Source organism: Staurois parvus, unplaced genomic scaffold (assembly GCF_062004578.1).
Source record: "Staurois parvus isolate SC_StPar_1 unplaced genomic scaffold, SC_StPar_1.0 ptg001497l, whole genome shotgun sequence".
Lineage (NCBI taxonomy): Eukaryota > Metazoa > Chordata > Amphibia > Anura > Ranidae > Staurois > Staurois parvus.
Genome location: NW_028319293.1, coordinates 187,980 through 203,888, shown reverse-complemented (window position 1 = coordinate 203,888; position 15,909 = coordinate 187,980). Strand labels below are relative to the sequence as shown.

At 44.5% G+C, this 15,909-nt stretch overlaps 1 protein-coding gene across 1 annotated transcript in view; it reads right to left on the bottom strand.

The window, feature by feature from the left end:
• LOC149435496 (B-cell differentiation antigen CD72-like) overlaps positions 1-15,909 on the bottom strand; it is a 65,364-nt gene that overhangs the window by 8,640 nt on the left and 40,815 nt on the right. Inside the window, exon 5 of the mRNA XM_089662604.1 lies at positions 12,642-12,787. Within this exon, the coding sequence (XP_089518730.1) occupies positions 12,642-12,787 (146 nt within the window). The remainder of the gene's footprint in view (positions 1-12,641; positions 12,788-15,909) is intronic.

Below are 15,909 nucleotides of genomic sequence, written 5' to 3'. Positions count from 1 at the left end.
GAACCGTCACAGGAGCCACAACAAATACCCCATCAGTATAATCCAGCCCTGCATAGAGGCAACATGTCACGTGTGATAGAACAGAAAATATCATTTATAACATACAATCGGGGCTTCTTCTAGAGTCACATCTTGTCTCCACCCCCCCCCACCAATCACCCCCCACCAGACCCCCCCCCCACCAGCAACAACAGATTCCTCCAGCAACAATGCACCCCAAAACTAAATACCATCCCAGTGATACCCCCAGCAGCTACAATAGATCTCCCAACAGCCAGCAACAATAGAACCTCCCCAACAGTACATCTCTTTTAGCAACAATAGACAACCACACAAATTCTCTCCCCCAGCAGCCAGCAACAATAGATCCTACAGCATCCCTTCCCATTACATATGTACATTCAGTGCTGGAGGTGCGTTCCCCCACACCCCCGCTGAAGAAAAGCCCTGTATACAGTATATGTATATATATATACACACGCACAGTGCTTTGAAAAAGTCCCCCTCCCCCCTGAAATGTCCCCCATGTTGTCATGTTACAATGTATTCCCCTCCCCCCTGAAATGTCCCCCATGTTGTCATGTTACAATGTATCCCCCCCCCCTGAAATGTCCCCCATGTTGTCATGTTACAATGTATCCCCCCCCGAAATGTCCCCCATGTTGTCATGTTACAATGTATTCCCCTCCCCCCTGAAATGTCCCCCATGTTGTCATGTTACAATGTATCCCCCCCCCCGAAATGTCCCCCATGTTGTCATGTTACAATATATTCCCCTCCCCCCTGAAATGTCCCCCATGTTGTCATGTTACAATGTATTCCTCCTCCCCTGAAATGTCCCCCATGTTGTCATGTTACAATGTATTCCCCTCCCCCTGAAATATCCCCCATGTTGCCATGTTACAATGTATCCCCCTCCCCCATGTTGTTATGTTACAATGTATTCCCCCCTCCCCCGTGAAATGTCCCCCATGTTGTCATGTTACAATGTATTCCCCTCCCCCCCATGTCCCCCATGTTGTCATGTTACAATGTATTCCCCCCCCCATGTTGTCATGTTACAATGTATCCCCCCCCATGTTGTCATGTTACAATGTATCCCCCCCCCCATGTTGTCATGTTACAATGTATTCCCCTCCCCCCCATGTCCCCCATGTTGTCATGTTATAATGTATTCCCCCCCCCCCCCATGTTGTCATGTTACAATGTATCCCCCCCCATGTTGTCATGTTACAATGTATTTCCCCTCCCCCATGTTGTCATGTTACAATGTATCCCCCCCCCATGTTGTCATGTTACAATGTATTCCCCCTCCCTCCCATGTTGTCATGTTACAATGTATCCCCCCCCCATGTTGTCATGTTACAATGTATTCCCCCTCCCCCCATGTTGTCATGTTACAATGTATCCCCCCCCCATGTTGTAATGTTACAATGTATCCCCCCCATGTTGTCATGTTACAATGTATTTATCGGGATTGGATGTGATGGACCGACACAAAGTGGCACATAATTGTGAAGTGGAAGGAAAATGAGAAATGGTTTCCAACATTTGTGACCCATAAATCTGTGAGAAGTGTGGCGGCATTTGTATTCGGCCCCCCGGAGTCAATACTTTGTAGGACCCCCTTTGGCTGCCATTCCAGCTGCAAGTCTTTTTGGGGATGTCTCTTTGCACATCTAGAGAGGGACATTTCTGCCCGTTCTTCTTTGCAGAATCCCTCAAGCTCTGTCAGATTGGATGGAGAGCGTCTGGGAACAGCAATTTTCAGGTCTGGCCACAGATTCTCCATTGGATTTGGGTCTGGACTGTGACTGGGCCATTCTAACACATGAAGATGCTTTGATCGGAACCATTCCATTGTAGGTCTGGCTGGATGTTTCGGGTCGTTGTCCTGCTGGAAGGGAAACCTCCGCCCCGGTCTCAAGTCTTCTGCAGACTCTAACAGGTTTTCTTCTAAGATTGCCCTGTATTTGGCTCCATCCATCTTCCCATCAACTCTGACCAGCTTCCCTGTCCCTGCTGAAGAAAAGCATCCCCACCACATGAAGCTGCCACCACCATGTTTCACAGTGGGGATGGTGTGTTCAGGGTGATGGGCAGTGTTAGTTTTCCACCACACATAGCGTTTTGCTTTTAGGCCAAAAAGTCCCATGTTGGTCTCCTCTGACCAGAGCCCCTTCTTCCACATGTTTGCTGTGTCCCCCACATGGCTTCTCACAAACTGCAAACGGGACTTCTTATGGCTTTCCTCCAACAATGGCTTTCTTCTTGTCACTCTTCCATAAAGGCCAGATTTGTGGAGTGACGACTAATAGTTGTCCTGTGGACAGATTCCCCCACCTGAGCTGTGGATCTCTGTAGCTCCTCCAGAGTTCCCATGGGTCTCTTGGTTGCTTCTCTGATGAATGCTCTCCTTGCCCGGCCTGTCAGTTTAGGTGGACGGCCATGTCTTGGTAGGTTGGCAGTTGTGCCGTACTCTTTCCATTTTCAGATGATGGATTGAACAGTGCTCCGTGAGACGGTCAAAGCTTGGGAAATTGTTGTATAACCTAACCCTGCTTTATTTGTCTCCACAACTTTTTCCCTGACCTGTCTTGTGTGTTCCTTGGCCTTCATGATGCTGTTTGTTCACTAATGTTCTCTAACAAACCTCTGAGGTCTTCACAGAACAGCTGGATTTATACTGAGATCACATGACACACAGGGGGACTCTATTTACTAATTCGGTGACTTCTGAAGGCAATTGGTTCCACTAGATTTTAGTTAGGGGGATCAGAGTAAAGGGGGCTGAATACAAATGTCACCACACTTTTCACAGATTTATTGGTCACAAATGTTGGAAACCATTTCTCATTTTCCTTCCACTTCACAATTATGTGCCACTTTGTGTCGGTCTATCACATCCAATCCCAATAAATACATTGTAACATGACAACATGGGGGACATTTCCAGAGGAAGGAAGACTTTCTCCAGGCACTATATACAGTTGTGACCAAAATTATTCAACCCCCACTGAAATTGAGTGTTTTGGCCAGTTTGACATTGCTTTTGATCATTCAGTCATCTTGCTTACATTTACATTAAAGAGGCACTTGTAGGTCAGACAAATATAACATAACAGTTATAATGAAATAACCACAAATGTCTTTTCTGTGCTCACAGCATTATCAGTTTTATTCAACCCCCAAGTGACATTCAATCTTAGTACTTAGTACAGCATCCTTTTACAGTTATAACAGCTTTTAAACGTGAAGCATAGCTTGACACAAGTGTCTTGCAGCGATCTACGGGTATCTTCGCCCATTCTTCATGGGCAAAGGCCTCCAGTTCAGTCACATTCTTAGGCTTGCGCACTGCAACTGCTTTCTTTAAGTCCCACCAGAGGTTCTCAATCGGATTTAAGTCTGGTGACTGCGATGGCCACTCCAAAATGTTCCAGCCTTTCCTCTGCAACCATGCTCTAGTGGACTTGGAGGTATGCTTGGGATCATTGTCCTGTTGAAAGGTCCAACGTCTCCCAAGCCTCAGGTGTGTGACGGACTGCATCACGTTTCCATCCAATATCTCCTGGTACTGAAGAGAATTCATGGTACCTTGCACACGCTGAAGCTTCCCTGTACCTGCAGAAGCAAAACAGCCCCAAAGCATGATTGACCCTCCACCATGCTTCACAGTAGGCAAGGTGTTCTTTTCATCATAGGCCTTGTTCTTCCTCCTCCAAACATAGCGTTGATCCATGGGCCCAAACAGTTCTAATTTTGTTTCATCAGTCCACAGAACACTATCCCACAACTTTTGTGGTTTGTCCACATGGCTTTTGGCATACTGCAGTCGACTCTTCTTATTCTTTGGAGACAGCAAGGGGGTACGCCTGGGAGTTCTGGCACGGAGGCCTTCATTACGCAGTGTGCGTCTTATTGTCTGGGCTGAAACTTCTGTACCCACATCTGACAAATCTTTTCTCAGTTCCTCAGCAGTCACACGGGGACTTCTCTCCACTCTACGCTTCAGGTAGCGCACAGCAGTCGAAGTCAGCATCTTCTTTCTGCCACGACCAGGTAGCGTTTCAACAGTGCCCTTTGCCTTGAATTTGCGAATGATGCTTCCTAAGGTGTCTCTTGGTATGTTTAACATCTTTGCAATCTTCTTATAGCCATTGCCCTTCCTGTGAAGAGAAATCACCTCTTCTCTTGTCTTCCTGGACCATTCTCTTGCCTTCACCATGTTTGTAACCACACCAGTAAATGTCTAGAAGGAGCTGAGTATCACAGTCATTTTAAAGCTGCCTAATTGGTGCTTATTATGCTTGATTGCTGCTCGGTGACATCCACAGGTGTTTTCAATACCTGATGGAAAGCACCTGTATGAACCTCTGTTCTTCAGAGTGGTAGTCTTTAAGGGGTTGAATAATTGTGGCAATGAAGAAACCACATAAGAACCATTTACTACTGTATTACATAAACAATTGATGTCATTTTAGTTGCATTTGGGTAGTTACAACGTCCTTGTAGGATTTGATTCTGAATACAATTCCAAATGTACACTATAGTCCCTAAACCCCTTTACAGCATTGGGGGTTGAATAATTTTGGTCACAACTGTATATACACAGTTGTGTTCAAAATAATAGCAGTGTGTTGAAAAAAAGTGAATAAAGCTGCAAATCCTTCTAATCCTTTTATTTCCATCCACACAAATGCATTGGGAACACGACACATTCTTTTTTTTTTATATTTAAATATTTATTAATTTTTCATAAAGATAACATTACACTTTCATCTTTTTCATAATAAATACACAATTCCTTCTTATCCTTTATTTTTCCCTTCTTAAAAACATTACCCCCTTCCTCCTCCCCCCCAAACAACCCCCCCACTCTGCGTTCTTCCCTACTTTCTGTCTAAAGCAAGCGTATCCTACCCCTCTTCTCTTCTCATTTCTACTGCTTCATATATATTCGTTTGAAGTACAAAATCTTCCCATTTCTCCCATCTCCTTTTATATATCTCCATCTTACCCTCTTGGATATAGTATAGTTTCTCCATCTTACTAATCTGCTTTACTCTCTCAAACCAGTCCCTTTCTCTCGGAACCTCTAAACTATGCCAGAATCTAGGTATCAACCCCTTTGCTGCATTTACATAGTACCATATACCGGAATCCTTGTATTTATTCACTGGTATATCTGTCTTATGTAACAGACACACTTCTGGATCTAATTCTATCTTTATCCCTGAGATTTTCTCTATTAAGTTGACCATTTTCTCCCAAAAACTTTGAATCCTTGGGCATTCCCACCAAATATGAAACCACGTACCAATCCCTCCACACCCACGCCAGCACTCTTGTGTTCTCTCTATACCCATTTTATGTTCTACCTTTGGTGTGATGTGCCATCTTACCAAACTTTTATAGTTTACCTCCACTTCTCTCATGCTGATATTTTCATGTGTGAGTCTATATATTTTCCTCTGTTTATCCTCATCTATCTCTGTCCCCAAGTCCTTTTCCCATTTTTCTATATACATTGGTTTTACCTCTGTGACTAATTCAGTGAGAATTTTATATATTTTTGCCGTGCCCCGTTTCCCCTCTCCCCGTGATTCCAACAACTTCTCAAATAAATTCCAATCCTTTCTCCCTCTCATAGGTTTCGGAAGGCTCTCAACAAAGTGTTTTAATTGGTGGTATTTCCACTCATCGATCTTAATAAAAAGTTCCCCTCCACCTTTCTTTAAATCTTTTATTGTTTTTAATTTTTGTCCATCCATAATATCCCTTAATTGAATGTCTTCCTTTTTAATCCATTTTCCCATAATCCCCTCTATACCTGGTGGAAAATATTCCATATTTCTTAGTGACATTAATTGTGAATTAAAATCCCACTTCATACGTTTATGTAAATTATCCCAAACCTTTAGAACATTCAGTGTATATACACTCGTGGTATTTTTTAAACCTCTATATTGTATTGGTGCCCATATGCTTCTACTCAGGTCAACTCCACTCAGTTCGTTCTCTATCTTAACCCACCTTTTTCCCTTTTTATTGTGTGTCCAGTCATAAATTCTTGTTAAAACTACAGCGTTATAGTATCTCTTAAAATCTGGCACTCCCAAACCCCCTCTCTCTTTACCTCTACTCATCAGGTCATAAGATATTCTAGGTTTTTTATTTTTCCATATAAATTTTGTTATCATCTTTTTAATTTCTTTAAAAAAGGCCTCTGGGAGACTTATTGGGATCATCTGAAATTTATACAAGACTTTGGGTACAATTATCATTTTTATCAGATTTATTCGTCCTAACCAAGAGGGAGTTCCTCTTCCCATTATCCTCAGTTCCTCTTTGATCTCATTTAGAAGAGCAATATAATTTAATTTATACAATTTTGTATATGAAGCAGTAAGTTTAACCCCTAAATATTTTATCTCTGTATCTCTCCATATAAAAGGAAATTCTCTTTGTATCTTTTCTTTCTCACCATTTGGAAGATTTACGTTTAAGATCTCAGTTTTTGTCGGGTTGATTTTTAAGTTTGATATTTCCCCATACTCTTTTAAACTTCTTATTAAGTTCGGGAGTGTTATCCTAGGATTTCCCACATAAAACAGCAGGTCATCTGCAAAAGCTGCCACTTTATGTTCAGTTTCCCCTATTTGTATTCCCTTTATATCTACATTCTTCCTAATTGTTTCCAACAAGGGTTCCAATGATAATACATACAACAATGGGGACAGTGGGCATCCCTGTCTTGTCCCGTTTGACATCCCAATGGGCTCAGACTTTTCACCATTTACCAAAATAACCGCGGATGGCATTTTATACAACTTTCCTATCCACTCCCTCATTCTACCACCTACTCCCATGATCTCTAGGGTATCCATCATAAAGCTCCAGTTTACTCTATCAAAAGCTTTTTCGGCATCAATCGAGAGCACCACTGCTGGGGTTTTCCCTTTTTTAGCTTTCTGGATCAGCAACAGAGTTCTGATTCCGTTGTCCCTACCCTCTCTCCCTGATACAAAACCAACCTGATCTCCCTGAATCCATTCCGGCATCAAGTCTTTCATCCTATTTGCTAAGACCTTTGCATATAGTTTTGTATCTATATTTATGAGTGCAATTGGCCTATAACTAGAGCATTGAGTAGCATCCTTCCCTTCCTTATGTATAAGTGTTATATGGGCTTGTAGGGATTCCTGTCTAATCTCCATTTCCCCACCCAGGGCATTCATATACTCCTTCAATTTAGGTATTAACAGTTCACTATATTTTTTATAATACCTTACGGTATATCCATCTGGGCCAGGGCTTTTCCCCACCTTAGTATCTTTCAACGCTATCTTTATTTCCTCCTGTGTAATTTCCGACTCCAGGGATTTCAATAGATCTTCATCTATCTTTGGTAGTCCTGTATTTTTTAAATATGTCCTTCTTTTTTCTCTGTTTTTATTTTCACTATTATTTGCTAAATTCTGGGAATTAATATTATACAGCTTGCTATAATATTCCTTGAATACCTTCCCAATCTCTTTAGTAGAGTGAGCCATTTCTCCCTTGGGGCTTCTTATTTTTTCTATATAATTTCTATTTTTCTTTTTTCTCAGGGTTCTCATTAAGTGTTTTCCTGGTCGATCTCCCCATCTATACCTCTCTACTGCTACTTTATTAAGTACTCTCCTCCTTTCTTCTTCCATTAATATCTCCAACTCCTTCTTCTTTCCTAATACCTTCTGCCTTATCTCACTTGTTATTCTATTTTTATGGATCTGTTCCAGGTCGTATATTTCTTTTAAGAGCCTGTCAGTTTCTTACTCCTTTCCTTTTTTTTTTTGTCCCTAGCGCGATCAATATACCCCTAATATATACCTTATGGGATTCCCAGACAGTGGCCACTGATACATCCCCTGTTTCATTCTCTTGAAAGTATCTTTCCATCTCTTTTCTGATCTGCTGATCGATCTCTTGATCTAATAAAAGGGCCTCATTTAACCTCCATCCTACCCCCCTTGTCAACTGCCTCCCCCATCTTACCTTCATTATAACTGGGGCATGGTCTGAGATAGTCATTGTCTCTATTTCTACTTTATCCACCCTCTCAATAAGTTGATGATCTACCATTATATAATCCAATCTCGAGTAAGTCTCGTGTGCATTAGAGAAGAAGGTATAGTCTCTTTCCTTTCCATGCATTATTCTCCATATGTCCACTAGTTGGCCCTCATGTATCTCCTTCTTTAAGATTTTCATAGACTTTTCATAGATTTTCATAGACCTACCTCCCTCTCGTTGCACCCTTTTTAAAATCCATCAGCTTTCTTAGTATCCCTTTCAGGTATATTTCAGGTCTCTTATTTGGGCAGTATATATTCGCTATTGTACACTCTATTTCCTGCAACCTACCTTTCAAAAACAAAAATCTCCCCTCAGGATCCGTCACTCTGTCCTCTACCTCCCACCTTACATTTTTAGCAAACCCAATTGCCACCCCCTTAGCTCTCTTAATTGGGGAATCTGCATAAAACCATGTTGGATAGTTTCTAGTGATTAATTTAATATTTGACTTAATCTCAAAATGCGTCTCCTGTAAAAAAACTACCGAAGCTTCTCTATGTTGCAACTCCTTAAATAGCTTAAATCTCTTCCCAGGACTGTTCAACCCCTTTACATTGTAGGTTATAAACTTTATATCTTCCATATGTCTTGTATACATCTCCTCACTATGCAGAGTATTTTTAAAAATTTCCCCCTATACCATCCTTCTCCCCCTCCCTCGCCATATCCCTCCCCTTTCCCCTCCCCCTTCCCCTCCCCCCTCCCCAACCTCCTCCCCCTCCTTTGCCTATGGATCATGTTCCACCTTTGATCCCACTACAGGGGTTCGACTCCGACTATAACCGCTCACCTTCCCCCCTCCTCCCCAATGTCTCCTTATCTATTGTCTCTCTATTTCCTCTTTTAACCAACTGCCATCTACCCGTGTCCAACTCTCCCTCTTCCACTTCCCAGCCCGGTATCACTTGTCTCTGCAGTCCCAGTTTATCACAGAAGTCTTCCAAATCTTCCGGAACTTTTAAGATAGCTAAAATTCCATCCCTCCACCCGATTAAACTTGTATCGCGGCCCCATCTGTATTTCACATTATGATTTTTCATCACTTCTAATAGGGGTTTCAATGATCTCTTCCTTCTCAGAGTCTCTGGTGTTAAGTCTGCAAAAATTTGAATAATTTTCTCTCCGTATATAATATTTGTTTTTCCTTTAATCTTTTTCCATATCTCTTCTCTATCTCCGTAGTTATGGAATTTAACAATTATATCTCTTGGTTTTTCTATCCCTTTGTCTTGTTGATACTTTCCAATCCTGTATACTCCGTCCAATTTAAACATCTCCTCATCCACTTTGTCCATTATGGAGTTCAAAATCTTGCCAACTAACTCTTTTAAGTCTTTTATATCTTCCCTCTGTGATAGTTCTGGGACTCCTCTTACTCTGAGATTATTTCTCCTTTCTCTATTTTCTTGTTCTTCCATCTTATAGAGCAATCTCCTTTGTTCTTTTCTATCTTCTAATAGCCTTTTTTCTAATTTTGGGATGGTTTGGGTATAATTTTGCACTTTTTCCTCCATTTCTTCCACTCTAGTTAACAATTGTCCCATTTCTTCCCGAATCATCCCCATTTCATGCTTCAGTGATTTTTCCAAGCCTTTAAACATCTCCGCCATTTCTTTTTTATTAGGTATTTGCATATCTCTTTCACAATCTCTCAGATCCTGGCTTTCCATTAATTGTTGGCTACTATATACCGGGCCCAGGGAGAGTCTCGGGCTATTATCCAGACTTATTTCCAATTCACTTTTTTCATTTATTGCCTGAGATCTTTCTGGGGTAACATTTCCTTGTGACACATACTTCTTGATCGTACCAGTTTGTGAGTTCTTAGGCCCACTCCCTTTGATGTTTTTACCTTTCATTTTATTTTTAAAGCCTTTACTCTTGTTGCTTGCTCTCCTGGACACCTACTCCTCCCGATCTTCAGACCCACCCTAGGAATCCCCTCTTTTATTTTCAGATTTTATAATCAATGCAAAGTCTTACCATAGTCATCTGAAAGTCTAATACGAGGAATCAATGTATATAAGGCTCCACTGTGTAGGTCCAATATATAATATAGAATAAGACCTGCAGGAAGGCCCACGGTCCTCACTCACCCTTCACGTTGGGATATCACTCCAGAAGCAGTCCTCTTTTCTCATTATAAGTTCTTAGGGGGATTCCTGTGGGTCCAATATGGCTCAAGTCACTTATCTTTCTCATCCGATACGTCCTTATTTTGGAGGCGATGTACTGATATATATTAGATTATAGATTGGGAAAGATATGGAAGTTTAGGAGGTTAGCCTTATTATAACAGTGGTGTCAGGCAATAGGAATAGTATGATGCAGGAGTGATATGGCAGCAGGGAGATTTTGAGGTCTTAGGAAGACAGGGTGGAGATGATGTAATGTGACAGGAGTGTGTTGATTTACCTCCTCCACTTCTCCTACTCGTTTGTATGTCAGACAAGCTCTCCCACACCCGGATCTCCCAAGGCTTCTCTGCGGCTGCCCACGTGTCGGTGCCGCTCCACTGCCTCATCCGTCTCAGTATTATCTCCCTGACAATCTCACTCCCCCTCCGAAGCCGGCTTTCTCCTGGCTCCTAGCTCCTAGGCTTATCTGACTGACAGCCCGACCGTCTCTCCGGAGACTCCACTCCTCCTCCACCGAACGTCAGAGGAGAGCCCCGAGGCGTTCCTCTCCCAACTCTCTGCCAGATCTCTCTCTCTCAGGTCCAGGAAGCCAACCGTCTCCAGGGACACGGGCACCACGCACCGTCTCCAGTCGGGTGAGTCACCGCTCACCCTTGATGCAGCTGGTCTCTCTATCGGAGACTCCTGGGGAGGATAAACCAGGGAAGGCTAACGGAGAGTGCTTACTGCGCGCTCTCCCGTGCCGTCATAGTCAGGCTCCACCCCCTCAACACGACACATTCTATTCCAAATCACAACATGAAGAAAAATACATCAAATTTGTGTTGTTCCTCTAAAAAATGGAAGAAAAGTGAATATTAGATGGTTCAAAAAAATGGCCGTGTTTGTATTCTTCTTTACAAACTCCAACATTCACTATATAAACTGAGAAATGTTTGAAGATTTTGCTTTCCTTTGAATGACTTCATGAATATTTGGTTGTAGTCGCACTGTTTCTGAGAACTGCTGTACATCTGTGTTGCATGGAGTCCCCCAACTTCTGGCCCCTGTGATCAGGTATTCCAGCCCAGGATGATTGGACCACATTCCACAGTTCTTCTCTATTTCTTGGTTTTGCCTCAGAAACAGCATTTTTGATGTCACCCCACAAGTTTTCTATTGGTTTAAGATCCGGGGATTGGGCTGGCCACTCCATAACGTCCATCTTGTTGGTCTGGAACCAAGATGTTGCACGTTTACTGGTGTGTTTGGGGTCGTTGTCTTGTTGGAACACCCATTTCAAGGGCATTTCCTCTTCAGCATAAGGCAGCATGACCTCTTCAAGTATTCTGATGGATTCAAACTGATCCATGATCCCTGGTATGCGATAAATAGGCCCAACACCGTAGTATGAGAAACATCCCCATATCATGATGCTTGCACCACCATGCTTCACGGTCTTCACAGTGTACTGTGGCTTGAATTCAGTGTTTGGGGGTCGTCTGACAAACTGTCTCTGGCCACTAGACCCAAAAAGAACAATCTTCCTTTCATCAGTCCACAAAATGTTGCCCCATTTCTCTTTAGGCCGGTCAATGTGCTCTTTGGCAGATTGTAACCTCTTCAGCACGTCTTTTTCCCAACAGTGGGGGCTTCTTGCAGATAGCTTGGCTTCACATCGGCGTCTTCTAATTGTAACAGTCCTCACAGGGAACGTCACACCTTCTTTCATCTTCCTGGAGCTGATTGTTGGCTGAGTCCTCACAGGGAACGTCACACCTTCTTTCATCTTCCTGGAGCTGATTGTTGGCTGAGTCCATGCCATTTTGGCTATTCTTCTATCCATTCCAATGGTAGTTTTTCGCTTTCTTCCACGTCTTTCAGGTTTTGGTTGCCATTTTAAAGCATTTGCAATCATTTTAGCTGAGCAGCCGATCATTTTCTGCACTTCTTTATATGTTTTCCCCTCCAATCAACTTTTTAACCAAGGTACGCTGTTCTTCTGAACAATGTCTGGAACGACCCATTTTCCTCAGAATTTCAGAGAGAAATGCACTGTAACCAGCATGTCCAACATTTGCTGCCTTCCTTCCTTAAATAAGGGCAATAATTGCCACCTGTTTTTCAAAGAATGAATGACCTCACTAATAGAACTCCACACGGCTATTATTATGAACACGCCCCTTTCAATGAGTGATTCAATGACACAGAATCAGCAGCATGCATGTCAGGACTGTTGGGTCTGTTGGATTTCTATGACTCTACTACACCTGGTAGGAAATTATTTGCCATGTAGAAATATCATTTCCACCAAAAACAGTGATTGATCCGGTTAGTGATGTCTGACTGCTAGTATTTTCAACACAGCTGTATATATATATATATATTTTTAGTTGGAATTACCTTTAGCTCTTGGTCATTCTGCTGCACAACAATCAGTTGGGAATTTTGGCTTCGACAATCTTCTTCACCAACTTCCCATGTTTTCTTTTCATTGGAAAACCAGAAACATTTCATTCCAAAATGGATCCATCCTTCAGGACACAAGTCTGGAACAGAAACCCCGGAAGAGGCAGTTAGTGAGGTTGCTGGGTGGGGATGGGGGGGGGGGGATATCAATAGTAAATCATTCTCTGAGGGGGTTTCAATGTATTGTAACTGTTCTAGGTATTTGTAGTCCCCACAAAGTGTACATAAAAGTGGAACTTTACTCATAACAACTGATAAAAAAAAAAATATTCTTTAGCAAGAAACATACATTCCATGTGAAGAATTCTGCTTCCAACATGAGCGTGTGCCGTAAATTGTCTCCAGCGTTGCTCCGGATTCATCTTGCTGGAGGTGGCCATTGCGGTGAAGCCCAGAACCCTGAGCAGCAGTTAAAGCGGAATTAACCCCTCGCCCTCCAGAGGATTCCCCCCCCCCTTCCTGACCAGGCCATTTTTTGCATTCTGGCGCTGTGTTATTTTAACTGACAATTGCGCGGTCATGCGACGCTGCACCCAAATTAAATTTATGTCCTTTTTTTTCCCACGAATTGAGCTTTTTTTCAGTGGTATTTGATCACCTGTGCATTATTTTTTTTGCAATATAAATAAAAAAAGTCCGACAATTTTGAAGAAAAAACTTTTTGCTATTAAACATGTCCAGTAAAAATATTTAAAAAGAGAGCTCAGGATGAGCGGGGGAGGGGGGAGGGAGAGAGCTCAGAGTGGGAGGGGAGGGGTGGCAGAGAGCTCAGGATGGAAGAGGGTTGACAGAGAGCTCAAGATGGGAGGGGGGGGGACAGAGAGCTCAGGATGGATGTGAGGGGGGGATGAAGAGCTCAGGATGGGAGGGGGGGGGGAGGATGGAGAGCTCAGGAAGGGAGGGGGGAAGATGGAGAGCTCAGGATGGGGGGGGGGATGGAGAGCTCAGGATGGGGGGAGGATGGAGAGCTCAGGATGGAGAGCTCAGGATGGGGGGATCAGAGAGCTCACAATGGGAGGGGGGACAGAGATCTCAGGATGTGAGGGGGGGGACAGGGAGCTCACAATGGGGGACGGACGGACAGGAAGCACAGGAAGGGAAGGGGGGGACAGGGAGCTCAAAATGGGAGGGGGGATGGAAAGATCAGGGTAGGAAGGGGGGGGCAGAGAGCTCAGGATGAGAGGGGATGGGGCAGAAAGCTCAGGATGAGATGGGGGGACAGAGAGCTCAGGATGGAAGGGAAGGGGGGGGGGGATGGACAGCTCAGGATGGGAGGGGGGATAGAGAGCTCAGGATGGGAGGGGTGGATAGAGAGCTTAGAATGAAAAGGAAGGGAGGGATGGAGAGCTCAGGATGGGAGGGGGGATAGAGAACTCAGGATGGGAGGGGGGGTAGAGAACTCAGAACGGAAGGGGGGACAGAGAGCCCAGGATGGAAGGGGGGGAGAGACAGAGAGCTAAGGATGGGAGGGGGGAGAGAGCTCAGGATGGGAAGGAAGGGGGGGGGCAGAGAACTCAGGATGGGAGGGAGGGGGAGACAGAGAGCTCAGGATGGAAGGAGGGGATAGAGAGCTCAGGATGGGGGGGAGGGGTCAGAGAGCTCAGGATGGGAGGGAGGAGAGAGAGCTCAGGATGGGAGGGAGGAGAGAGAGCTCAGGATGGGAGGGAGGGGGAGGGACAAAAAGCTCAGGATGGGAGGGGGGGGACAGAGAGCTCAGGATGGGAGGGATGGAGGAGGGACAAAAAGCTCAGGATGGGAGGGGGGGGACAGAGAGCTCAGGATGGGAGGGATGGGGGGCCAGAGAGCTCAGGATGGGAGGGAGAGGGGGGGACAGAGAGCTCAGGATGGGAGGGAGAGGGGGGGACAGAGAGCTCAGGATGGGAGGGAGAGGGGGGGGCAGAAAGCTTAGGATGGGAGGGAGAGGGGGGGACAGAAAGCTTAGGATGGAAGGAGTGGACATATAGCTCAGGATGGAGGGGCAGGGGGGGTTGGAGAGCTCAGGATTGGAGGGAGGGAAGGGGGGGGGGCAGGGAACCTTAGCACAGTATGGTGGCCACCTCATCCCTTTGATGCTGAACCCACATTAATGACACGGGTTCTGTGACTAAGGCGGTCATTAGTCTCCCCTAGTGCCTGTCTGCAGTAAGTGAGGCCACACAACCCGTGTCATTAATATGTGTTCGGTTTATAGGGATGAGGTGGCCACGCTTGCACAGACCCGGCCTTCACCTGAAAACATTCTGCCATCTCCCAGGACACTGCAACATCTTTGGATACTCCAGAAACATTTGCATCAGACTCACTCGCCGGCTCTACTCCACTAGAAAGTACCTCCTGGGCGTCAGCCTAGACCAGGATCTGACCCCGCCCCCACAGGACAAAGAGTTATAGGAGGATTGCTTTGAGCTTCAGCCAATCACCATGATGTAAAACAACCAGCCGGTCCAATTAGAGAAGGATTTCCCACCAGGCTGCGGGATTCTGCCTGTATCTGAGGGACTGAGGGACAGCGTTCAGTTTCCGGGAGGGTCCCGGTGGTTCAGGGACAGTTGGGAGGTATGCTTGGGGGTGCTTGGCTACCCCTCTGGTGCTCAATAGTCAGCGTGGGTCTCAGAAAGGGAACATTGGGCCAGTTTCCTGAAGAGCTTGTCCAATGGACATACTGCAAAGGACTTTGCTCGGTTCTATTGTGTTTGGACTGCCACAGTCTGCCGTAACGGGCTTGTACCTGAGCAGCTCAGCCCTGTAACTACTACTACTGAAGAAGGGACTTGGCCGACTCCTAAACTACTTGTTGTTACAAAGTAGAGGGACGCCTGCGATCTGCTTTCAGCCAGGACTTCAGCAAAGCACAACTAAGAGCTGATCCCTTAGTTGTGCGTTGCTGAAGTCCTGGCTGAAAGCAGAGAGATCAGCTAGAGGTCCACAGTGTGAAGAGTTCTAGTCTTGGAGTATCCTATTACATCCCCCATCCCTATCCCCAGATCTAAAACCCCAAAAACCAACATCCCCTAGACTGGTCATTGGAGACAACCAGCAAAAAAATACTTTGTGCCTGGCTGCGGGGTGAAGCAAGGGGAAACCTGAGCAAAAATACAAACGGCTCCTCCGGGGTGAAGGGGGGGGGGGGTTAGCATTACACACAATTTCATTTTAAATTTTTTTAATTGTACTTTGTATTTGCATATAAAAAAAAAATGTT